Raw genomic sequence first — 27,428 nt, forward strand, 5'->3', positions numbered from 1 at the left:
AAGCGACAGTCTCCACGAGCTCACCTGACTCACAGCCTCGGCGCCCGCACCCACCCACACCCCAAAAAAAATTGCAGTTTTGCTTCTGATTCATTGGCACTTTGTGTTGACATGCGACGTGGACGCACGCGTCGCTCGTGCACAGCCAAACGTGCACGAGCATTGTAATGATTGGAACGGTAAGAGAAACCCTTTCACCCAAAAATGATAGCAGTCATTGGAAAATATTAGTAAAATTACAATCGCTAAATGCTATACTTTTATTTAAAAAAATTTTTTAAAACGATTTTCTATTTATGTATTTATTCTAATGATCATTGTTGTAGCAGTTTTGATCATTTTGTTTAAAAACCTTCTTTCCTTTACATGATTGATAAAATCCATGTCATAATCTAATAATAAGACCATCATCATCATGTCAGTAAAATAGCTGTAAAATTACAGATGGAAAAATATTCTACTTCCAATTATTAATGTACTTCCTTTTCTAAAAACAGTATTCTATTTATACATCTACATATTTTATTTTCATTGTTGTAGTAGTTATAATCATATTAAACTTTACTTTACTCCCTCACATGATTTATAATGTCCGTCTAATAATTATAACAAATAATTATAATTGGTAATGGCAGTTAGTATAAAAGAAGGAAAATAGCAGTTGTAGTAAAATAGTACTAAATTTACAATAGAAGTGTGCTCAACATTTGATGATGAAATAAAATTATCTTTAAAAAATATTTTATTATCATTGTTATGTTTTTATTATTTTATTTGAAACCTTACTTTCTCTCGTGGAATTAATACATCAAAATCATCATCATACTATTCATATAAATACACACCTGCCTCACAGTTCTGAGGATCTTGGTTCAAATCTCAGCTGTGAATGTTTGTCTATGTTTCCTGATGACCAGTCCAGGGTGTAACCCACCTCTCGCCCAAAGCAAGCAGGACCCACACATTTTATAGAAAAGCAACAAAGAAAATGAATAGAATTCTATTTAAAATACAATACAAACAGCATTGGACAGTGTGTTTGTTCAGGTGACCTCGTCAGTTCACTCAGGGGGGGGGGGGGAGACAGCGCTTCGCCCGCCGCCAACTTTTGTTGTTGCGGTGTTGAAATTGTCTCGCCGAATGTTAACTTTCCATCACTCTTGTCGTACCGGGTCATCGTCAAACATGTTAAAATAAAAAGCCGAGTTGAATTGCTGAAGATAACAGGCGGACACCGCAATTTTGGCTATAATGTAATGCTGTCCCTTCATCTTTAAAAAGTAAAAACTTTTGGGAAATTTCAACCTCTAAAAGTACCAGCACCAAACTATTGAAAATACTGATTACACAAGCCCACGTTATTCCACGCTTAAAGAATGAGGTTATTTTCCTGTCAGATGGCTTCCCAATAACGTGAAATAAACGGACAGCGGAAACTGTACGTGAAACAAACGGACAACGGAAACTGTACGCAACCTAACCTTTCCAGTGGAAGTGCTTAACGTGTCGCCGTGCATATGGTCCATTTTCAAAGTGTAGTACGTGTGCCACTAGTAATGCAGCCCTATGGGGGGCACAAGTCAGTGCAAACTGTAGGCCGGTCCCAAGCCCAGATAAATGCAGAGGGTTGCGTCAGGAAGGGCATCCGGCTTAAAACTTTGCCAAACAAATATGAGCGTTCATCCAAAGAATTCCATACCGGATCGGTCGTGGCCCGGGTTAACAACGTCCGCCGTCAACCTGCAGGGCGCCATTGGAAATTCAGCAACTGTGGGTCGAAGTCAAAGAAGAAGAAGAGGTGGAAAGCGGGTTCTTCGGCAGAAAGAGAAGAGGAAAGCACAGAGCCTAGAACTGAATGTGGGGACTTGGAATGTTGGGACTATGACAGGAAAATCTCGGGAGTTGGTTGACATGATGATTAGGAGAAAGGTTGATATATTGTGTGTCCAGGAGACCAGGTGGAAAGGCTGTAAGGCTAGAAGTTTATGGGCAGGGTTTAAATTATTTTACCATGCTGTAGATGGTGAGAGAAATGGAGTCGGGGTTATTTTAAAAGATTTGGCTAAGAATGTCTTGGAGGTGAAAAGAGTATCAGATCGAGTGATGAGGCTGAAACTTGAAATTGAGGGTGTTATGTATAATGTGATTTGTGGCTATGCCCCACAGGTAGGATGTGACCTAGAGGTGAAAGAGAAATTCTGGAAGGAGCTAGATGAAGTAGTTCTGAGCATCCCAGACAGAGAGAGAGTCGTAATTGGTGCAGATTGTAATGGACATGTTGGTGAAGGTAATAGGGGTGATGAAGAAGTGATGGGTAAGTACGGCATCCAGGAAAGGAACTTGGAGGGACAGATGGTGGTAGACTTTGCAACAAGGATCCAAATGGCTGTAGTGAACACTTTTTTCCAGAAGAGGCACGAACATAGGGTGACATAGGGTGAGTATGGTTTGATGCCTAGAAAGAGTACCACAGATGCATTATTTGCCTTGAGGATGTTGATGGAAAAGTACAGAGAAGGTCAGAAGGAGCTACATTGTGTCTTTGTAGATCTAGAGACAGCCTATGAGAGAGTACCCAGAAAGGAACTGTGGTACTACATGCTGGAGTGGCAGAGACGTATGTTAGAATAATACAGGACATGTACGAGGGCAGCAGAACAGCGGTGAGGTGTGCTGTAGGTGTGACAGACGAATTTAAGGTGGAGGTGGGACTGCATCAGGGATCAGCCCTGAGTCCCTTCCTTTTTGCAGTGGGGATGGATAGGATGACAGATGAGGTTAGACTGGAATCCCCGTGGACCATGATGTTTGCAGATGACATTGTGATCTGCAGTGAAAGCAGGGAGCATCTGGAGGAACAGTTAGAAAGATGGAGGCATGCACTGGAAAGAAGAGGAATGAAGATTAGCCGAAGTAAGACAGAATATATGTGCATGAATGAGAGGGGTGGTGGGGGAAGAGTGACGCTACATGGAGAAGAGATAGCAAGGGTGGAGGACTTTAAATACTTGGGGTCAACCGTCCAGAGCAATGGTGAGTGTGGTCAGAAAGTGAAGAAACGGGTCCAAGCAGGTTGTAACGGGTGGAGGAAGGTGTCAGGTGTGTTATGTGACAGAAGAGTCTCTGCTAGGATGAAGGGCAAAGTTTATAAAAGGCACTGAAGAGACAACAGGAAGCAGAGTTGGAGGTGGCGGAAATGAAGATGTTGAGGTTCGCTCTCGGAGTGACCAAGTTGGATAAAATTTGAAATGAGCTCATCAGAGGGACAGGCTTCGATGTTTTGGAGACAAAGTTAGAGAGAGCAGACTTCGATGGTTTGGACATGTCCAGAGGAGAAATAGTGAGTATATTGGTAGAAGGATGATGAGGATGGAGCTGCCAGGCAAGAGAGCTAGAGGAAGACCAAAGAGAAGGTTGATGGATGTCGTGAGGGAAGACATGATGGCAGTTGGTGTTCGAGAGGAAGATGCAGGAGATTGAAAAGGATGACGCGCTGTGGCGACCCCTAACGGGACAAGCCGAAAGGAAAAGAAGAAGTACGTGTGCCACTAGTTCTATGTGAGCTCCCTCTAGTGGTAAATAAGTTACCACTAGAGGGAGCAGTTCTGAGGAGCGGGGTTCAATCCCCGGTCCCGCCTGTGTGGAGTTTGCATGTTCTCCCCGTGCCTGCGTGGGTTTTCTCCGGGCACTCCGGTTTCCTCCCACATCCCAAAAACATGCATTAATTGGAGTCTCTAAATTTCCCGTAGGTGTGACTGTGAGTGCGACTGGTTGTTTGTTTGCATGTGCCCTGCGATTGGCTGGCAACCAGTTCAGGGTGTACCCCTCCTCCTGCCCGATGATAGCTGGGATAGGGTCCAGCACGCCCGTGACCCTAGTGAGGAAAACCGGCTCATAAAATGGATGGATGGATGGAATTTTAAACAGGTTAAAAAAAAAAAATCATAACGGCTGGGTTGAATGGTGGTTCTGGTGTGCAGAGGTAATAGCAAATGCTTACCAATTGTGTTTACAGATCAATGTTATTACTGTTTAACCTCTAAGTGAAGAAACCGGAGGTTAGATGATCTATAAATGTATCATTTGGAAATGATTCAGCAAAAAACAGTTTTCAGTGCAGAAATCTTTGTTTACTATATTCACGTTCAAGGCAACATCTCCAATCAACTGTAGAAGGAAATAAAAGTAATACAGCATTTCAAAGCCATTCAGCTCCCTTAAGTCATGGAATCACCCTGCCAGAAAAAGGCAAGGAAACGGCCAAAAAATGCGAGTGTGGGCTCTTGCTATTTAGTGACAAAAACAAACTTTGAATGTAAAGTAGCTGAAGTCACATGGAGGAGAGACAAAAATCAAGTCAGTCTTCACAATAGTGATGCATGCTGCAATTTCTTTAAATTAAAAAAAAAAAAAAAAAGCTCTGATGATGATTTGTGTTTAACGGAGGGCCCATTCATCATCCCTGTAGAGCACTTAATGCATTTATTTTTAGACTCTTTCCTCTTCTATTTCCATGAAAGAGGTTGTTGGCCCGTCTTGTGTTAGAGTTCTGTCTAAGGTCAGAGCAGTCACATGGTGACAGTGTAATCCTTGCTCACATGCAGACGCTGTTTGTTTCTGCAGAGCATCCATGTTCTCTGCTACTGGCAACGTTCACCTCAGGTGGAGCTTTAGTTCACTTGCTCCTCGCCACACACAAATGAAGAGGGACCTATGAAGACACGTGTTGGTGGATGTTTCCTGAAAACAAGGCCCATGATCATCCACACAAACACACGTGGGCATAACTGTGGTCTCCTCCACTAAAAGAAAGACTGACTGAAAATAACCTAATGAAAATCCAGTATTGCTTCTGATCTGGGGTGGGCGATTTTTTTTTTTTCGAAGGGGCCATGTGAGAAACTAAAATGTTTGTCCAGGGCCACACCAACATGCTAAGCCCAATTGTGTTAAATATGAATTTAATGTATTTTTACGAAGCAATAAATTGTATTGTTTTAAAAAACTGCTAATTGTGTAGCAATGTTTTATATTACGATTAGGTAATACAAATTTAAAAAAGAAACCTTTTTACAAAAAATTATAATCAGTCACATTAAATGACATCACCTATTAACATGACATCACTATTTAATAACATTCACAAAAAACATGTACTGTGTCCACAATCCTTCTGAATCAAACATTCCGCCTTCTCTCTGTGATGTGCGCGCACAACGAGGCGCTCTAAAGCGGCTACGCCAGTGGATTAACCAACGGTGAAACGTATTTTAGGGGTGTAGGCATAGCTAGTTAGCTAACTGAACATCGCAAATGCGCCAGATAACGACTGATGCGAACAAAGGTGCTGAAGTTAGGGGTGACTCATGCTGGGCCCAAGATGCGTCACGAGGCCCAATTTTAGCCACCACCCCCCCCCCCCCCCCCCCGCAAAAATAAATAAATTACTGGAATGATGAAAAACAGCTTTAAGCTCTGAAGATAGGTTAGATGATCTACAAATGAATCACGTGGAAATGATTCAGCAAAAAAGAGCAACATTTTTAAGTGTGTAAATTGTTTGTTGTTTTCTCTGGACCTGCGTAGGTGATCATGTGTACGGCTTGCGTTATTCTAAATTCAACTTCAAGGCAACATCTTTGATGAACTACAGAATGGAATAAATGGAAAACAGAATTTCAAAGCCATTCAGACCCTTGATTGATTGATTAACCGAACTTGATCAGACCCTTCCAGGAAGAAAAAAGCTTTGTAACGCTTTCTTACTCCCAGTGGCAAAATATGCAAGTGTGGACTCAAAATTCAAGACAAAAATGATGGTCCTGTTACCTTAATATTTTGTTGGCAACCACTGCAAGCTAAGGATTTGTGTAAATCTCATTGAGACGTGTGCACCTGCCGTTTTGGCCGAGTTCAATACGGTTTAAATCAGGGCTCTTCAAAATAGTGCTGTGATTTGTTCTTAGCCATTCTTTGGTATTTTGAGCCATGTGTTTTGAGTCTATATCCTGTAGGAGGACCCATGCATGACCTGCGATTGAAACCAAGCCCTCTGACACTGGGCAGCACATTTGGCTCCAGGATGCCTTGCTAGTCTTTGAAATGTCATTAAATTCTGACAACTTGTGCAGGATTTAGCAAAGCAGTCCCAGAATATAACTGAGCCACAAAGCTCCAGTTTTGTATCATCATCAGACTAAGGGACATTCTCTCAGAAGCTTTGTGGCTTATCAATATGCGTTTTTGACAAATTCCAGACAAATTCTTGTCAAGTACTTACTTACTTAATTCTTGTCAAGTACTTACTTTACTGAGCACTCTTTACCCTTATATACTGTTTGGTTCAAATTTGACCAGTTTTCACGTTTGACAGCAATAAAAATAAAAACCCTAAATGTGATTGCATCAGCTTGAAATTTGACATCTTATCCTAAAATGACCCAAAATACACAAAAATACAAATATTGAACTTTTGTACAGGTGCTACAAACTTTTTGTAGACTGGTAAAATTTGATCCATGTCAAACTAAAATGGATTTTAGATTGACCAAAAATCAAGGACAATGGTGGTAATGACGTAAATTTTGAAACCGTACACAGTTTTATGGGACGTTGGTAACAGTGTTCAAGAGGAGCTTGAACATTTTCCTGAGAACTGTCTGTGTACTCACCACATTTGCACAGGTCCCTGCAAAAACTTGCACCTGATGGTCTTTGAAGGCCCAAGGGGGGGAATCTTGAAACAGTTACATAATAAAACAGCATAAGAATACACAAAAGGAACAGAAGTTATACAGAGTACCTTGACATTGACACTGCAAGAAACAAGTACCTGCAATGCAGTACATCCTAAAAGGAATCATGCAAAACATAAAATACACTTTAGATTTTCTCTGAAATCATTAATCATACATTTACTGATGTCAGGCAGGCTATCGATTCATTTTGCATAGATATTTAGTTAATAATTTGATATAGACAAATAGTCAGGATAATCTTGGCCTGGGTCAACATTGACTCGTAACATACGTGTGCACGGAAAATGAACAGTAGGCTATGTAAGGGTTAATCGGAAGGGTCCCTACAATGTTGCCTTCGTGTGTTAGACATGATTGTATTAACCAGAGGGCCTGCTGTCAAAGCAGACTAATATGACCACTGCTCACTTACCTGGCAGCTAATACTTGGAGGGCGCATGTAAGACTTAATCCCATATTACTGCGGCTATGTTAAGTGTAAGGATCGGCCTGCCACACACTTCCAGGAGCGGCTTCTATGCAGAGAGGGAAGATAAAGAGAATTCCTGCTCGATAAGCTTCAACTTGACTATCAAGATGGGACTAGAACCACCTTTGCTGACCAGTTAAAAAAAAATTCCGATGGCCTATAGTGTAGAAAAGGTCAAATTGCTGTTGACGTGTAAGATGTAACGCCAGCTGTGTTCATTTTAAAAGGAAAGGCTGCGCAATGCGCATATACTGTACTCATACATCGGCTTTTAGGAGGGAAATTCCGTAGGCTGTGTTTATAAAGGTTTTAAAGGTATCTTGAGTGCGGGCATTACTTTGGGCAGCAACTGTCTGCCCAGCTCTTCTCCCCTGCAAGACAATCCTATAAAGAGATCGTCTTGGCTACATACAGCAGTACGTGTGTCGTCTGTACAGTGCCACTTCTTACGTAACAGCTGGCCTGGACAACACAACACAACACTGGCTAATGAAACATAAATAAAAGACATCTTGTGTTGCTTGTTGGCTGCATCCACAAAATAAAACATCCGTCCATGCATTTCATGGGTGCACATTCCTCAAACTGTTATTTTACCTAATAAGGAAATGCAATTGTGAAATGTAAAAAAAAAAAAATGGAGTGGAAGGTAGCTTTTCAGGTCATGTCTGGCTAAGTACGGGTTTACCACTCCCTAGAGTACTAATCCCCTAACGAACTGACTAGGATTCTAGCAGGGACACTAACAGTGCGTGACTTTGTGTACATCCTCTGTCCCCTTCTTCATCTCTGAAACATTTGCATCATTGTCATTAATGCTGCCTGGTTTGCATTCTTCCATGTTGCTGCTGTCAGTTTTTTTACGGAGTCCCCAAGATTTCAACGAATCAATCAGTCGATGAAGGTCTCAACCATGGGTTGACTTTTCCACTTTCTATTCACGTCTTTTTTGTCGTCGAAATCCATGGTGGTTGAAAAACAAGCCTATTTTGACAAAGGAGTCGAAAGTACAGGTATATGTTTTCAAATGTAGGGAGTAAAGGTCATCAGCAGATACAGGATACTTCCTACCACTGATAAAATCTATTTGATTTTGTCATCAATGACCAAAACGTATTCCTTGGCTTCTTATGTATTCCTATATGTTACTGGATGCAAATAAAAATGAGAGTATAAATGCATTATCATTTGGGTATGAATCCTTCTACATTTTTTGTAAGTTCATAATAATAATAATAATAATAATAATAAAGGGAGATTTCATTTTTGGCAACCTTTAAAGGCAGCACCTCAATGGCAAGGCATTGTGCCCAGAAGGGACACTAAGTGTACTCGTCTCAGATTAATAAATAAATAAAAACAGAAGAAAATAGAGACAGTTGAGCTACATTAGAATATTGCCGAAATGAGCGCAACGCAGAGCTGCTCTACATGAATTTGTGACCACGCAGATTCATATATACGAGGAGACAGATGTCACTGTGAAGCTTCTGTGAGTCATGCAGAAGCATGAGTCAAGAGCCAAGAGATTTTAGCCCCCGCTGCCCTCTTCAAGTTAGGTTTTTTTTTTCCCCAAGAGACACATGGAACTTGTCAGTGCTAAATATTTTTCAAGACCCTAGTGGACATGCAACAGAAGTATGAGTCATGTCTTGGCAAAGGGGCAAGAGAAATATAGAAGTTTAGATACACATTGTCTTCAAAGTAAAACATTTGACTTATATAATAGTCCTCTTGTGTCGTTATTTTGGTGTGATTGTGATGTCATTCCTGCATTGATATACGTGCATGGTGATAAACAACTCTATAAAGGGAATAGTATTTGACAAAGAAGGGGGAAAAAGCAGTGTAAGGGTAAGTTTGTAATACAGTAAATGAAATAGATCGCGTCCTAGATGTTCAATCAAACTATATGAAGACACTGATGTAAACAATGTGTTGAAGAGTCATTTTAGAACAGGATGACTTTTCTTTGATACCTAAAATAAAATGTGACAAGGACAATGTTTGCCAACCTATGACCAAACCTATCTGAGTTGCATAGCAGCAATAAAACATTTGTGCAAGAAGCTTGTTGGGGTAATAACTAATTGTGCTTTTTATTCTGGTACCATGGGCCTTGTTAGCATTTGAGAGACTGACTGAGTTGGAAGCCAAAGGTTTTGTTCACTGACATTTTCAGTGGCAATGCATTTATAGTGTTAGAGCAGCAACTCTGCTCAGTCAATTGGCTACAAGTCTTTCCCGTCACCCTGGTAATGTCAACCTACTCCGAATAGTGAGCTACAATCTTGTATTATTATTATATAAGAAAATCTCAGAAACCTTGAAATGTGCCATTTGAAAAAAAAGAGATACAAATGCCATTCTATGTTCTTTTATATGTTCTACGCTACATGGCTGTAGGAAATTTGTGCAACAAATGTATTACATAAGCAAGAGCACTTCACTTGTTTTGGGAAGCAGTCTTCTATCAAATGCTGAGAAATGGCACCATCTGTTTATTGAAATGTGAACTACATCACTATTAGTGAGGACTGTGGAACAATTAAAATAGCCTCATTATTATGATATTAGGAACTAAACTAAGTGCATTAGGCTACAGTAACAAGATGACTCAAGACTAAGTGTGGTTTTAATAGGTCACTTTTTTTTCCAAACCAAGAACACTTTTCGCCCATTTTTACACAAAACAAATGGTGGCTTTACCTGTAAGGTTCCACATTTTTTCTCTCTTGCACACACTGCCAAAGATGTTTCTTAACATACAAAGTAAATGGAGGATTAAATCATATTCTATACAGAATTAGATACTTAAAACATTAAAATATTTGCAAAATGAATAAATTAGTAAATTTAGGCTTTAAAAGGTGGCAATGAAAGCCACTAAAAGTCACCTTGTTGAACTATTTGGAGGCCAAATTAAAGTGAGGAATCAAAAACAGTGCTATGTATACACAGTGGATATAAAAAGTCGACACAACCCTCTTCAAATGTCAGGCTTTTATGAGATTAAAAAAAATTAGATCACGATAAATGATTTCAAAACTTTTTCTATCATTAATGTTACCTTTAACCTTTATAACTCAAATGAAATATTTTAAAGAGAGGAAATAAACGCAAACAACTGAGATTGTGGCTCCACAAGTGTGCACACCCAACTGAGGTTGTGGTTGTACAAGTATGAGCACCCTCTTATAACTGGGGATGTGGCCATGTTCAGAATGAACCAATCACATTCAAACTCATGTTAAAAGGGAGCCAGCACACCTTTGCCACCATTTCAAGTCCCTCTGATTAACCCCAAATAGAGTTCTGCTGTTTTAGTAGGTTTTTCCTAACAATTTTGTATTCCTGTCTGTCCACATAGCGCTTCCCCATGCTATCGCGAGAAGGCTACACAAGGATTTCCGATGCATTAAAAATACAATGGAACACAGAAACCACAGTCATCATCAAGTGGAGAAAATGTGGCAGAACAGTGATGTTACCAATAACCGGATGTCCCTCCAAATTAGATGAAAAGATGAGAAGTGGTCAAGAGGCCGACAGCAACATGAAACAAGCTTCAGAAATTTCTGGCAAGTACTAGACTGTTTAGTACATGTAACACCAATACCCCATCTTTTTAATAGGTCTGGGCTGTAGGGAAAGGGCAACATAACAGCACACTTGAAATCTCCCAATCGTACGTGCAAAGTTGTGTTATGATCTAATGAAACCGAAGCCTATTGTGAAAAGCCTCCTACAACATCCATCCATTTTCTGAGCCGCTTCTCCTCACTAGGGTCATGGGCGTGCTGGAGCCTATTCCAGCTAACATCGGGCAGGAGGCGGGGTACACCCTGAACTGGTTGCCAGCCAAACGTAGGGCACATACAAATAAACAACCATTCACACTCACACCTACAGGCAATTTAGAGTTGTCAATTAACCTAGCATGCATGTTTTTGGATGTGGGAGGAAACCGGAGTGCCCGGAGAAAACCCACGCAGGCACGGGGAGAACATGCGAACTTCACACAGGCGGGGCCGGGGATTGAACCCCAGTCCTCAGCCTGTGAGGCAGACACTCTAACCAGTCGTCCACCGTGCCGCCCTACTACAACAATTTTGCTTTATTTGGGGTTAATGAGAGGCAATTTAAATGGTGGCAGTTGTCTTTTAACTAAACTCATTTAACACGAACTTGAATGTGTTTGATTAATTCTCAAAACAGCCACATCCCCACTTATAGGAGGGTGTGCACACTTGTACAATTACATTATCTCAGTTATTTTACTTCTTTCCTATAATAGATGTTTTCTCCAATTTACTTGTACATTATATGCCACATTAATGGTGGAAACTGTTTCGTAAGGATTGATCTTGTTTTGTTTTATATCTCAAAAAATAGCAAATTGAACAGGGGTATGTATACTTTTTCATCCACTGCACATGAAAATATGTATAATAATATATGCAATAACTAAAAATATGTTCTATACAATGTTGCGATAATATGCTGTAGATAAAATAAGCTTACAAATAGAAAAGAGAAACAAGGGTTCGTTCTCATGCAAACTGCACCTCTATAGATGTTCAAGAAGTCATCAAGTTTTCAGCAGTCAATATCAATGCTAAACAGCAGCTCTTCCAAGGCCTCCAGCTTCTGATTGGCCTCCTCGATGGCACTGTACGTCTGCACGTTGCTGGCGATTTGGAAACGGATGTCGTCTATCAGGGGGACGGAGTCGGTCTCGTGTCGCTTCTCCAGCAGAGCGGCATCCTCCTTGACCACCTCGGCAAACTCCTCGTTCTCCACCAGCTGTGACAGACATACGCCAATACACAGGTCAAAGTTTACGATTAGGGAACGGGGCATCATTCACGACACTCAAAAACAAAACTAACTTAACGGTGAGTATTTTTGTTGATGATTAGTTGCAAATGGGCGGCACGGTGTGGCCGACTGGTTAGAGCGTCAGCCTCACAGTTCTGAGGACCCGAGTTCAATCCCCGGCCCCGCCTGTGTGGAGTTTGCATGTTCTCCACGTGCCTCCGTGGGTTTTCTCCGGGCACTCCGGTTTCCTCCCACATCTCAAAAACATGCATTAATTGGAGACGCTAAATTGCCCGGAGGCATGACTGTGAGTACGAATGGTTGTTTGTTTCTATGTGCCCTACGATTGGCTGGCAACCAGTTCAGGGTGTACCCCGCATCCTGCCCGATGACAGCTGGGATAGGCTCCAGCACGCCCGCGACCCTCGTGAGGAGAAGTGGCTCAGAAAATGGATGGATGGATGGATAGTTGCAAATGATGCTCATTTCCACTAGACAATAATTGTATTGTTTGCACTTCGACAGAATGGCTGATTTACAGGCATGGAAAAAAATTATTAGACTACTTTGTTATTTCAATTTATTTTTCATTTTAATGCCTGGTACCACTAAGGATATATTACCTGAAAAATACAACGAACACAACAAAGTATTACTGATTCCATAATACTTCATGTCCTATTTGACATGCTTAAGATGAATTGTATTCCCGGTTATTATCAAGAAAACAACGGAAAATGGCTTGATAGCAACTCTTAAATTAAACTCTTACAAGCTATTTTTGTTTTCATCGTTATATTTGTCCCAAAAAATTTTTACCTATGGTTGTACCAGGCATTTAAATGGAAAAAAAACACTGAAGAAACAAGATTGGTCTGTTTTTTTTTTTCTGTGACTGTATCTCATGTGTATCACTTCAGTTCAATTGTACCAAAAGGTGATAACTTGTTTCGGCAACATTGTCATTGTTTCAGAGGAAAAAAAGTCCCCATGTTGGATGCCAATAAAAAGGGACAAATGTATCTTACAACTGTGCATGGATGAGTGGTCTCCCTACTAATACATTCCAAAATGGATGGCAGCACCACTAAAACTTTAAAAACTAATTAACATACCCTCTAACTAATTAACAAAACCTTGTTTTCCCCCCAGGGTTAATTTGTATATATAGTTTTGTTCTACCCTGAGATGAGTCAGTTGTCTACACGGTTGAAGAGATGATCTTTTTATCTCCCACTTTGTAACCTGCTTTACGAGGGGTACCTACCGTCCATTTTTTAGCAGCCTGCACCATATACTCAAAATATTATTTGACATGGGCTACACAAAAGGGTAGGAAAACTACTACTACTATTGTTAAATAAAATTATTTTATGTAGAGCATTTCTATATTCAAAGATGCAAAGAAATCTTCATAACACCCTGGTGAATTAAGTTAATTCCATTTCAGAAGCAAAAACGGTTTGCTCCACTCTCTGCTCCATGTCAATGTCGGATTTGTGAACATATCACATTAATGAGCCTCAGGTAACTTATTTACAAATGGTCACCTTTCGATAGATTGCTCTTGTTTTGGTTCTGAATGAGGAGATTTGCTCAGAAAGGAGGTGGATCTATTTGAGAGCGAAACAGGGCAGCAGTCCACCCCAAAATCCTCAGAAATCCTAGATTTCGCCTTATTACCTTTAGTTTAGCAGTTTGTCAGAAATACTTATGTCATTACTGTCTTTTTATAAAGTATAATATTATAGAAAGCAATTTTTTTCATTAAAAAACAAATTACACATTTTATGGGGTTGTTTTTTTGGGAAGCTTGAACGGATTCATGGCATTTCCATTCATTTCAATGGGGAAAGATGATTTGGTCCCGGAATGATTTGAACTCATATCGCGAGGCACAACTGTAACATATAAGCATTATATAATTGCCTAATGGAATTGTTTTAGCATGTTTAGTAAATAAAAATTTAAGAATTTGAAAGTGGCCCTTGTGTTTTTGCACTTTTCTATGTGTTTGGACAGCACCGTTTTACACTTCTTAGGGGAAGGTTTGTCTGCAGTTCCCATTTAAAATAAAAAAAAAATACCCACCCGCTCAATAATTTTGGCCATGAACTCTATGCATTGATCCTCCAGCCGGGAGAGCCGGAAGAGCTTGGCTGTCTTCCACAGGCACAGAACGTTGTCCTCGCATATGTTCTTGGCCAGGGTCTTCCCGCACAGACGTTTCAAGCCTGGCAGCAGGTACATATCAGCCACACACAGGATGTCAAACACGTTCTCCCGTGTCAGCTGGACATCAAGAAGAACCGGTTGGTTGTCAGTCAAAACGATGAACACTAAAGGTTGTTTACAAGAATTCATGACTTCAAAGAGAACCCATTAAGTGCAAGATGACAGCAACATAAAGTGAATATGCGTCTGACGCTGATGGTTTTTGTTTGAGTTTACCCTCGCTAATTACAGGAAAACTGATAAGCTTGCACCCAATGCATATTTTAACATTGTGGATATTGTAAGAGCACCACCATGATCGGATTTCTAGAAAACAAAAATTCTCAAACCTGTGTGTCATCGCTGTAGATGTAATACATGATGTGGATGAAAATCTGATGAGAGATGTTGTGCAGAGTTATCGCCGGAGTACTGGGCTGGGACTGAAGCTGCTCTCCCTCACTGAAGTGGTCCTCCAGTAAGGCTTTAAAGTAATCACTCCGTCCACAGAAAAAGGCCTGGGGAAACGCACACGAGCAATAAAACTCTCAGTTTGAGTGAAAGCACAGGGAACGAAGAACGAAGAACAAATCTTTGAACCTTATGACACAAGAAATCATAGCCATTGACTCGAAAGCAGACGTCAGGGTAGGTGGGCAAGTGGTCGACCCTGTTGAAGGGAAGAACCCCAAATCCAACCTGAGGAGAATCAAGAGCAAAGCAATAAAAAATTGATGGATTAGGCCACTAAAACAAGAGCTACAATGTCAGAGCCAGCTGACCTATTAGGCAATATAGGCGAATGCTAAGGGCGCAGTGGCGTCTAGGGGGCGCCACAAAATCAAGATGGTAAAAATTGCCCTTCGACATCATTATATTAAAACTAGTTATTACTATTAACAATTATATAGGAAAATATAGCACTGGCATCGGGCAGAAACCTAGCATCTTGAAAATCATCACTTTTCAGGAGACCAAAAAAAAAAAAAAAGTATCTATGAGAGCAGGCCATTTTCAACACAACACTTTATATTGCTCAATATTTTGTAAAATAAATAAATGAATAAATAACTTACATACGTGTAGTTTCACCAATAGTCCAATAGTATGGATTTTTGTAAAATTGTAATTTTCGACATCGGAGGTTTCGGCCCGATGGCAGCGACAGATTCAAATGTAAAGCCATGCCCAAGTAATATTATTACAGATGATAATACCCTACTAAATACGACACAGTCATGAAATAAAGCATCAGTTGGACTGCATCAAGTTATTTAGCACGGTTAACTGTGAAGTTGACAACTTGCCTCAACATGGTATGCTAATCAGTACATTTAACTGTTATAGATTATTTGCTGAGTGAACATTTTATGCCCTTGAGCAAAATGCATTTTCGTCAACGGGGGGGCGGGAGGGGCAGGGGGTGGGGGGTTTGATGCCCACCCAAAGCTGTTTTTGGATGCACCCCAATTCTTACTCTGAGCTGAGGGGGCAGAGCACAGTCAGCCAACTGGGCCATGTCCTCCTGGAGTTGGCAGCTATGAGGCTCCAGACTCAGAACCTTCACACAGATGCCTGGCTTGTTGGACACTTCAAGGCCAAAAATAAAAAAAAGGAGAGTCAACATTTCAAAGACGTACTAGTGCAGTGACTAACCATCAAATGGCATCTTACCAAATTCATACACCTGCTTGCATTTAATCTGAAGCTCTTCGATGAGATCTGTCATTTTGCACTGCTTAGCAAGTCGTCTGCAGTCGTCTACAAGGCTCACGTCAATATCCATACGTCCTGAAAACATCACACCGCAAATTACGGATGGGCATGATAGTTGCGTAATTGATCTGTGAGATTAGTTCTATTGTGTGGAGAATGATTCATTGCATTTTGAAGCAAATGAGGCCAACTGGAGTGCACCGGCTATTTTGTAGTCTTAAAAAAAAAAATAAATAAATAAAATAAAATAAAAAGACATCAGCCACTCTATGATAACTCCTCAAAGCAAAATTATTTGTATCAATCGGATCACATCCCATTAAAATAGTATTTAAAAATAACAATTCATCAATTTTTATACTGACACATTTTATTCGGACACACAATAACAAAAGGAATTATTTTTGTTGCGATTTTCTGTAATACACAAAGCCTCTTTGCATTACATACAATAAGAAAAAAAAAAAGCACAAGCAAGCATTTTATGACCTGTTAATATTTCTCCTTTCACCTCTTATCGGGCAAGCATGAGGGAGGCATGGATCACGAGGAGGCAGTCAAACATTGTAATTTCTCCCCGAGAAAATTAGCATCTTTAAAATATTCTCACCTGTATACAAATACTGCAGAATGGCTCGAAAAGCTGCAGGGTTGATCTGGAATCAGGAACAAAGGTTTGCGCATAACCACCACACATGATAATCATCTCATACCAAAGCAGGCGAGACGCAGCAATCAATCCAACAAGTGGACCTACCAGAGGATGTTTGAGGTGGATCATGGTTTTGTTTCTCCATTTGGTGGCAAACATTTCTGTGAAGTACTCTGAGAGCGCACCGAGAACACATCGGTGTGCCGTGAACATTTGCCCGTGAACGAGAAACGTGATGTCACTGTGCAGTCCTTGCTCTAGCAACCTGAGGAGAGAGCAAATGTTACGATGACATGGCCGTTGCTCCTCTCCAGGTTCAAATACAGAGGATATAAAAAGTCTACACACCCCAGTTCAATTGCCAGTTTTTTATGCTATGACAAAAAATGAGACCAAGATAAATCATTTCAATAATAATTCCACTATTAGGTCTCTAACCTGTACAAGTAAATTTAACACATTCACTGCCATTGACGGCTTGAGAAGTCAAATATCCATGTTTGTGATATGACAAAAAATGAGACCAAGATAAATCATTTCAATAATAAATCCACTATTAGGTCTCTAACATGTACAAGTAAATTTAAGACATTTACTGCCATTTTCACAGCTTTAGAAGTCAAATATCCATGTTAAGACTGGGAAGGCTGGCAGTGAATGCCTTAAAAACAAAATCTTTTTGAGAGGGCATTTATTTGATCTCTTTGATGTCCATCTTAAGGTCCATGTACTAGTACCCTTTGTCCTTACTAGTACGACAGCTATGACATACTAGTGGGACAACTACATGTTACTACTGAGGCAAAACTATGCACTCGTGTGTGAAGGTACACTGCTATCTGAGCATGTTTAATAGCAAACAACATAAACGTCGAATCTTACATGTGCAGGAAGTAGTTAAAATCATCCCGCTTCATGGCGCAGCCACCGACGCACTTGTACTCTTTGAGCAGGCGTCGGATTGAGTCGTTCAGGGAGCCGTACAGGCACCGCTCACCGTCAAATGTGTTGGCCTCGCACTTGGCACCTTACACACCAAATAAGAGGGAGAAAATAGGACAAAGCATGACAACATATCAACATGACATAGCATTACCATCCATCCATCCATTTTCTGAGACACTTATCCTCACAAGGGTCGTGGGAGTGCTGGAGCCTATCCCAGCTATCATTGGGCAGGAGGCAGGGTACACCCTGAACTGGTTGCCAGCCAATCGCAGGGCACACATAAACAAAACAACCATTCACACTCACATTCACACCTAGGGGCAATTTAGAGACTTCAATTAACCTACCATGCATGTTTTGGGGATGTGGGATGAAGCCAGAGTGCACGGAGAAAACCCACGCAGGCAAGGGGAGAACATGGAAACTCCACACAGGCGGGGCCGGGGATTGAACCCCGGTCCTCAGAACTGTGAGGCAGACGCTCTAACCAGTCGTCCACCGTGGCGCCTATAGCAGTACTACCTTTGGGTTATTTATTTTGCATGTTTTTGTTTTTTTCTGGGTTTTTTTCACAGATAACAGGAATTAAATCCCATGCTTACCACTTGCCAGCAGGTACTGGACAAGCTCCTCATGACCACATAGACAAGCATAATACCTGGCATATGAAAGGTCACATAAGAAATTGTAAATGGTCTTTCTTCATTTAACCACAAAAAAATTGCCTGAATGCTACTTACAAGGGGCTGCTATCCCATTTATCTCTTACATTGAGGTCCACGTCTCGCTGTTCAACGAGGTATCTAGGAGAACCAAAATGAGTGGAATTTCATAATGGTTTAATAATACATAATAACAACATAGTGAAGTAATATGGAAAAAGGAATGTTAGTGTTAACTGACACAACACATGAACATACAGCACTGCGAAAGGATGCCTTTCTCAGATTTTGCTATCTATAAATACAGTCACGGAAAAAAATACAAGACCACTCTGGTACAACTAAAGTTACATTTGTTTGGACAAATAGAATGATGACAACAACAAAAAAATCAAGGTTATGGAAACTTTTGATCAGGGCTGTTTGGGCGATTACAGTTACAGTATCCATGAGACGATTTTTTTTTTTTCGATATGAGCGTTCTGACGTATGAGCGTGGTCACCGAACGAGTTACACTCGTATCTCGAGGCACCACTGCCCCCCACAGCCGTTCAATTCTTTGATCATTCTATTTGAAGCATGTAGCATCTGCATATACTGTACGGCATCGTGTGAAATTATGATGACGTTTCACTTTATTTGTATTCTGTTTTTTGTTTTTTTTAGCATAATCTCACACATCTGTAGAGTGTAGTGACGTCAAAGCACTGATCATGCTAATGGTGCTCTACTAACGTTGTATACTGTTTGTGTTTGGCTTGCGATAGCAACCATCGTCCGCTAAGTAGTAGTTGTAGCTCATACAGTAATGTTTATTATTATTATTTAATTTAAAGAGCTCCAGGAAATCGGTGGCTGAGGAGGTTCGCTTCTCAACAGATAATGGTTTACCTGACTCTACAAATGTCGCCCTTTCTGCAACTACTGAACAAATCGTGGACGTCCATGATCCCCTCGGTGTTTTGGGTCCTCTGAAAGGCATTGAGTCGGCCCGTCTGCGTGACAGCGAGGCGAGAAGTTTGCTGAGTTGCTGAGGTAAGTTGAGGTGGAGGCTGAAGATCGACGGACGCTCGATTGTTGACAAGCGCTTGCTGCTCGCTGCTCAATAATGTTTAGCTGGAGACGGGAGTGAGTCACGTGACGTGCTGGCGTTGCCTTCACGGCATCAAGAATGGCGAATGAAAGAAAACTCTCCTATTAAATATGTTTGGACGCGGCGACTGCTCACAGAAATGTTTGTTCCGTGTTTTCGGATTCTGTCTAAATTATTGCGTGTTTTAACTTGATTGATAATTCACTAGTGAAATCTTTGTTTTGCATAGTGGTAAGAAATAGATTTAAATACCTGATAAACGTGAATGCACCTCTTGTCCACCGTGTAGCCTGTTTTTCTGGAAATTTTGCAAAAGCTTCCACAAATATTATTGCGTTTAGTCGTTATTTTATGTTGTGATTTATTATTATTATTATTATTATTTCATTGTATCTTAACGCAAAAATCTACTTTTGAAAAAACAAAAATATGACCCAGTTTAAACATTTTAAATAAATGTAAAAATATTACATTATATTTTCTAAATGGTTTGTGGAGTTGATTTGTATTTGTTGCCTATTTTGGTTTTAATATGGGCTAGTGAAGGGGTGTCAAATGTTTTTTGTCATGGGCCACATTGTAGTTACTGTTATGACTATAAAATGTTATGACTATGAAACTATATAATTGTTTAATTGGCTCATCATATTACATATACACAACAAATTGATGGATAACTAGTTTTGAAATCCGAAGTCAAGGATCAAGGTTTGTTCAGTTATTTTTGTTACGTTGCTGTAAAAAGGAATTTGGTGACAACAAAAAAATGCTTTTGCAATAGCTCAACATTTATTATGTATGACAATTTGAAAATGTTGGTACAGATTCAAGCAAGAATTATGGAAGTTGACATATGATTTGCTTTCGCAGGTCACATAAAATGATGTGGCACACCAGATTCGGCCCCCGGCCTTGAGTTTGACATTTGTGGCCTAGTGTTTCCCAACCTTTACTGAGCCAATTAAGGCAAACATTTTACACTAGCAAAATTGCACAGCACACCACCAAAAACCCAATGACCACCAAACAAAAATATTAAAATGATGATGTCATCTCAAGTGTAATGTGACTAGTAATATGTATGTATTTATCATCCTGAAATATGTTGGCAATACATCAAACGAAGCTGTTGACTAGAAAAACAAACTTGCACGAGAGGAAACGTCAATGTTGCGGCTGAGTGAGGCAAGACGATGTTTTAATAAGGAGATTTGAAGTTGGAGTTTTTCTCGTTCCAGATGGAGGTTTTCTTTCTGTATTCACAACACATCATCGTACAAACGCTCTGGAAAGCAAAAGACACAAACAAACACTTTGTTTGTTTATGGATGACACAAACAAAGGTGCCTTTGTGTATTGATATTGTGGAATTGAAAGCTCAAATATAAGCATACGTTTCCATATGTCAATAGGCTGTAAAGTTATTCAATATCATTGTTAACAAATTGCGTGAAAGTATATAAATCAATATGTTAGTTTATCACACACACACACAATAAAATGTGGTTAGGCTGATGCCATTTTATTGTTGTATAGTATTTGGCAAGCGTAGAAGATGACACTAAACGATTACTGTGGCCGTGTCAGTCGTTTTAAAGGCGAACAATAAACTCTTGAATGTACAAAGGTAGAAAGATTTATGTTGTATGCAGTATAGGCGTCTAAAAAGTTAAATCTATCACAAATGTAATGAAAAAAAACACACCCAAATTCCACGCATTCTCTGTTCACTTGTGAACCCTACCTTGCCCGAGGCTGCTCATAAACGTGCGAGTGAGTGAGCCCTTGCTCTGCAACAATTATTGTGTGCAACAAGCTCAACTGCATTAAGGTTTTGCTCTTTACCTGCAGAAGCGTTCTTTACTGTGGCAGGCGGTCTGTATTCTGTGTCATCTCTCTGGATGTGATTTGTCATCCAGAAAGGAAGGGAGCTGCTCAATTCCACCTCAACAGGGTAGCGGTCACTCACTTGCAGCGCCTGTGGATGTGTGCATAATGCATCATGATCTTTTATTTTCATCATTCGTGTGATACATTGTCCCAGGCACTCACCATTTCTTTTGTCATTGAAAACTCTCTGTGAAAATTTAATGGTTTGGCTGACTGGGGCACAATGGCAGCCATCATTCGTCTCCGTACACAACGATCCTTTTTCAAACAAGATAGAACTAATCTTTCAACTGTTTTCTCAAACAATAAAATACACCTCTCCTTTAATTGAAGAACCATTTTGATGTAAACATGCCTGTCGTAGGTGTGTGCATTCGCTGTATTTGTGTCCATGTCGTCACCAATGAGCCAGTGAAAATTCTTGTCGCTGCGAATGCGAAGCGCTTTCATTCCTTTTTGAGTCGCAAATTTGCCATCTGCATTGAAGTCACCGAGGATCATTGCGTTCTGGGGGAGAAAGAGGCCAACTAATATTAGCAAATCTTATCATCTGTCCAGAATTATACAGCACACATACACTGAGCACAGGTGGGCCTAACCCTGCGTGGAAAATGTTATTAATGTGGCCCATTCGTTCATTAGATTATACTTATTCCAGCGGAACCAGAACTACATAGGGTCGGTGCTACTGACATCCGTTTTCCATTTGTCCTTGACCACCAGGAAGACATCATAGAGTTCATCCAGCTCTTTCTCTGTGTCCCACTGTGTGGTGCGGACTGGGATCAGCACTATATCTCTCAGCACTGCAACATAAATACAGAATCATTCATTCATTCATTCAGCTTCTGTTCCGATTATCCTCACTAGGGTCGCGGGCGTGCTGGAGTGTATCCCAGCTATCTTCAGGAGAAAGGTGGGGTACACCCTGAACTGGTCGGCAGCCAATCGCAGGGCTAAATAAAGAATCATAATAATAAATGTATCTTATATACTGTAGCTCCTGTCTCGAAACCCAATGACATTTTACATAAAGACAATCACAACAAGTAGATGACAGGCACAATCCATTTACACAACAACAACAGAACAACATATAGGTGCCCAAGGCAAAGGTGAACAAGTGCAGTTTCAGTGGAGATTTGAAACTGTCCAAAGTTGGTGCCTGCCAAATCTCCTTTGGAAGAGAGTTCCACAGGGTAGGTGCTGCAACGCTGAAGGCCTTTCACGGTGTAAGGGACAGTGAGGAAACTTAATTCAGTTGACCGCAGGTTCCGTGAGGAAGTGTAGTGATGGATTAGCGCTGACGGGTATTGTGGGGCGAGGTTGTGTTGAGCTTTATACGCGAGGAGCATGTGGAATTTGACTGGAAGCCAGTGTAGGTGTGCGGGTGACCTACTGCCAAGGTTTGGTCTGAGTGAGAACCTTGGCATCTGAGTTCTGCACATATTGCAGTCTTGTCCAGTATTTTGCTTGGGATCCAGAATAGGAGTCCATTACAATATTCCAATGATAAATGGTGAGGGTCTCAGCAACAGGGCAGCAAATGAAGGCCGGAGTCAAGAGATGTTTTTTTAAATCGAAGAAGGCAGATCTGACCGTAGATTTTATGTGGGATTGATAAGAGAGGGTGGAATCCAGGATGAGCCCAGGTTGCGAACCTCAAGATAGAGAATTAAATCCCACACCTTCTGACACAGGGCCTTGGGAGCCATGACCAGGAGTTCACTTTTTTTGCTGTTGAATTTGAGTAGGTTGGCGGTCATCCAGGTCTTTATTGCGTGGAGGCAGCTGACAATGGCCTGAGGAGGGAGGAGGGTGGTTGGTGAAGTGCTGAGATTCAGTTGTGTATCGTCAGCATAGCAATGAAAATTCAGACCATGCTGGCGAATGATCTGGCCCAGGGGAAGCATGTAAATAGTGAAGAGGAAGGGACCCGGTACAGACCCTTGAGACATACCACGGTTGCCCGATATAAGTGTGTGTGTGTGTGTGTCTGTGTGTGTGCGTGTGTATGTGTATGTGTGTGTGTTTGTGTGTGTGTGCATGTGTGTGTGTGTGCACGCACGCAAGCATGTATGTGGCATAATCATCTGCACGCTACATAAATTATTGTACTCTGAAGACTGTCGACCACGTCATCCCTTCAACGTAGCAAAGCAAGACACTTGTGAATCTTCGCTATGCATTTCAGTACTGTACATGGCTACCTGTAGAGGAAGAGGAACTGTTCCTTGTATCTGTTCCTACCCAGTCGGCTACTAAACTGCTGAGCATAGTGATGGCTTGTGTTGACTCTGTGAAGCACATGACAGGTTGAGATTCTCGCACAAGGCAACCCGTCTTTGCTTCATCCAGAAATGAAAAAGCCCACCTATTGAGTTCCTTTACAAACAGTTTAACCGCTGCGCCACTGACATCCACCACCTCAAGAATCACGATGATGTCATAACGAGACACAATCTGAAACATTTAAAGTTTTCCGAAACATAGTGCATGATAAAGATGTGTAAATGCTTCTGGAATAAGTCACCTCGTCTTTAAATGTGTCCTAAACGTTAAGTTGTGTTCTACCTTAACCAGAGCTGAGAGCACATCTGGATTTGAGACTTTCGTTAGTCCAAACCTCTGAACATTGAATGCAGCAATTCACATTGAATGACATTCTGACAAAAGAAGGTAAACTTAATCAGAGGTTCAAAATCTTAAAATGTGTTCCTTCATGTCGTTCTTACCTGCAATAAAGTTTCGAAATGTGCCTCACAGGTAGGTAGTGCACATCCTTAATGCACATACGCATACCACTACTTTGCACCAGTGACTGCACCCAAGGTTTGTGTTTGTTTAAGAGAGAGCAATAATTGGACAATCTGTTTCAAAAGAAAGACAAGAAAGCAGAGCGTGCATGACCAGTTTCTTGGCGGGAATGTCAAGCAGTTCTTTCCTTTCTCAATAGAGATGAAACGTGCTCCAGGCTCCAATACGTCCAAAACTCAGTTGCTAGGGTCCTCACCCGTACCAAACCCTGGCAGCACATCACTCCGACACTAATCCATCCTGGAGTCCTCAAGTCCTGCATCACATACCAAAATCCAAATCCTCACCTACAAATCCCTCCATGCACTTGTCCCCAGTACCTGTCAGACTTCGTCTGTCCTCCAAACTCTGGTCTCCTGTCTATCGCTCCCACCCATTTGCGGACCTATCAAGCCAGATCCTTTAGCGTGGCACCCCGACCCTCTGGAACTCTGTCCTCTCTGAGATCCGCCATGCCCCATCTGGACACTCGACACACTTTGTTTCACAAAGTGTTTTATGTTTAGTGTCCTTTGTTCTGTTTTGTTTCTCCAGCAGCAGCCTTGGGTTCCGTGGAAGGCGTTATATAAATCCAAGTTATTATTATTGTCATTATTATTACTATGATATAGCATCATATAAAATTCCCCTTTAACTAATTCATGTGGAACGAGAATTCAAGAGTAACTGGTTTGTACTGTGTTCATTGTGACACATGATAATATATACTGCTAATTGCAGTGGCTCTTAATGACTGTGTCAGTGTGAAATTCAACAAGTGCATTGTAAAGGTCCACAAGAGCACAAACTGTGCAATTTCAAACAACAGGAAGTCTGTGGTAAAACTAAGCGTATTTGTCCGATTGGTTTGCCCACTTAAGACAGCTGCCTAACGTCAGCATCACGCCACACCCAGACTAGCCTTCAAAAGGGACTCTAAAAGATAGGAGCTCAAGCAGCAGCTGACGTCTCAAGCCTGAAACCGCCGACACAGCGAGACCATGACCGTGAGAAGCAAGAGAAGCAGCCATGCGGGGATACACACATCCTCTACAGGTTTCAGCAGCGGGTCCTTGGGATCCTATAACATCGTCAGGGCCCAAACACACCCGTGACCTTCAACAAGAAACTTCAGCCCAATGAAAATTGACATTGACCCACCAGTCTGTTTGCACCAAGGAGCCAGACCAAATCAAAACACTCAACAATCGTTTTGCCTCATTCATCAATGAGGTAAGCACTCATGGACAGTATTTTGTTTTAGTGTCTTTTTGTGAAATTACTAAAGTGACTCCAATGACCAGAGACCAATTTCTGGTGTTGGCTGTCTTAATTAAAAGGTGAGCAGTTGACTGGCAGCATCAATGGAGACAATCAAGAGTCCAAGAAAGTAAACCCAAAACAGTTATGAGGTGACAGTGGAGTGACGTGATTGCAACACCCACTTCATAAACTACAAAGCCTCAGGTGCATGTATTGTAGGAGCAAAAGTGCCCAAAACAATGAATAAATACATTAGAACAGCAACACTTGATGTATCGGAATACAAGGTGTTCATTTGCGCTGAATCAAGCCATTATGGGCTGTATCGATTTGCCTTGACCTAATCATTGTGATTACACCTGAGTTAGGTACATTCCTACATTTCCGCCCGCTTTGGCAATCTAACAATCGTTTTCTTGAGTTCAGAGAAGTGTGCTGTGCTCATTTGATGGAGGCTTTGACGCGTTCTCAGAGTTGAAGCTGTCAGTGATACATTTTGGACAGCAGGGGGCTCTATTGTTCTACAAAGGCCCGATGCTTTGAAAGCGAAGAAGTCGTGACAGCGCCTTGAAGAAGGTCGGTACGTTGAAGCGAAACGTCCGCCGTATTGGATGTGTCAGAACTGACCGTAAACAGATAGACACCAAAACCAAAGTATGTAATTTTTAATCTGAAGATTATAAACGTTTACTCCCATCTATATTTCAATATTTCATCACGGTAACAGTGTAACATTCGTTGGTAGCTGTGAACACTCATACAAACGTACAAAAGTACATAACCTTGGTTTGGTGTTTACCTACTGTATATTAGGTACGTGGATACAGTGTAAAAAAAGGAGTAATCATTCATAACTAGAACCAGTGAATGTGCTATTTATAACGTTGAAGCCAATACATTACTATTATGTAACTCTTTCTGTGCATTAAAGTAAATGCAGAAAAAAAATTCCTGCCCCGTGTGAGGCTCGAACTCACGACCTTCAGATTATGAGACTGACGCGCTGCCTACTGCGCCAACGAGGCCTGAAAAGTCACACCAGCGCTCTCATTTTAAACATGAACCATGTACTTTCAACATTAAAATACAGTTGCATAGTGGATAGTGTTCATCAAAATCGAAGGTTTTATTTCTGAAGTGTATTCAATTGTACTGTCCATTAGTATCTGTAAGCCACTGTAACAGTTTGCATAGTTTGAAAATTTATACTTTGCTTGAATAAAGGAAAATGTACTTACTGGTACTTATTTAATTAAAACCGATTAAACATAAAAGTTACATTAAAAATTGTAGCAAAATAAATGTTTCAAAACCGTTCTAAAAGAATAAATGCCAATTTAGTGGACTAAAGTTAAAGTACTTAAGAAATGTACTGCATTGGATTAAGAAAAGGTTTAAGCCACAGTAACATTTTGCAGTTTGAACCTTTAATTGAGTGATTCGTTCTCGTACCATACATTGAAAATCAATTCTCTTGAGCAGACCTATCCAACACAAGGACTGGGGGCCAGATCCGGCCCGCCACGTCATTTTACCTGGCCCGTGAAAGCAAAACATCTGTCAACTGCCATGATCCTTGCTAAAATCTGTTCCAAATTTTCATATTAATACAATATTAATATGTAATAAATAATAATGAACTATTGTAAGCATGTTTTGCCTCCACAGTTACTTGAACATTACTTGAGCAAACTATTATCGTTGACTTCAGATTTCAAAACTAGTTATCGATCAATTTGTTGTGTATATGTAATAATATGATGAGGCAATTAAACTTTATATGGTTTTAGAATCTTAACGGCCCGAGGAAAGCCGTATCTACAATGTGGCAGGAGAGTTTTACCCAAATTTAATTGAGCCAAGCCACCCATTTTACATTAGAGAACTCTCGCGGCACACTGCCAAACAACACCCTGAACTGGTTGCCAGTCAATCACAGGGTCAATTTACTAATTGATTTACAAAATGTGAAATCTGGGTATGTATATTTGAACACAAAGACGATACATGCACAGCAACCCATAATTTATTCCAGTGTATAATTGGAACAGACAGACAATGGTATTATTTGTACCTTCATTTCATTGTTACGCCTATCACTTTTTGTCACTGGCATACATGACGGACTATTAGTCCTGTGAAGTT

The 27,428-nt window shown here is 40.7% G+C and overlaps 1 protein-coding gene, 1 long non-coding RNA gene, 1 other non-coding gene and 1 pseudogene across 3 annotated transcripts; all 4 read right to left on the reverse strand.

Annotated features, from left to right (window-relative positions):
* Positions 1–4,445: 4,445 nt before the first annotated feature.
* LOC133399144 (uncharacterized) lies at positions 4,446–7,609 on the reverse strand. Its single transcript, XR_009768178.1, has 3 exons — positions 7,171–7,609; positions 6,672–6,736; positions 4,446–4,740 (listed from the first exon to the last, which is right to left on the reverse strand). It is a non-coding gene; the product is annotated as an uncharacterized LOC133399144 (long non-coding RNA).
* Positions 7,610–9,714: 2,105 nt separating this feature from the next.
* abtb1 (ankyrin repeat and BTB (POZ) domain containing 1) lies at positions 9,715–19,381 on the reverse strand. The gene is made up of 12 exons (XM_061698642.1): positions 19,133–19,381; positions 18,319–18,381; positions 18,181–18,236; positions 17,513–17,657; positions 16,736–16,895; positions 16,589–16,634; positions 15,937–16,053; positions 15,740–15,852; positions 14,863–14,961; positions 14,613–14,780; positions 14,140–14,340; positions 9,715–12,033 (listed from the first exon to the last, which is right to left on the reverse strand). The coding sequence occupies exons 1-12, from the start codon at positions 19,186–19,188 to the stop codon at positions 11,827–11,829; spliced, it is 1,431 nt and encodes a 476-aa protein (XP_061554626.1). The 5' UTR covers positions 19,189–19,381; the 3' UTR covers positions 9,715–11,826.
* Positions 19,382–20,593: 1,212 nt separating this feature from the next.
* On the reverse strand, positions 20,594–23,879 carry LOC133401998 (deoxyribonuclease-1-like 1; annotated as a pseudogene).
* A 2,356-nt stretch (positions 23,880–26,235) lies between these two features.
* On the reverse strand, positions 26,236–26,308 carry trnam-cau (transfer RNA methionine (anticodon CAU)). The gene has a single exon. It is a non-coding gene; the product is annotated as a tRNA-Met (tRNA).
* Between the last annotated feature and the right edge of the window lie 1,120 nt (positions 26,309–27,428).

Source organism: Phycodurus eques, chromosome 1 (genome assembly GCF_024500275.1).
Source record: "Phycodurus eques isolate BA_2022a chromosome 1, UOR_Pequ_1.1, whole genome shotgun sequence".
Lineage (NCBI taxonomy): Eukaryota > Metazoa > Chordata > Actinopteri > Syngnathiformes > Syngnathidae > Phycodurus > Phycodurus eques.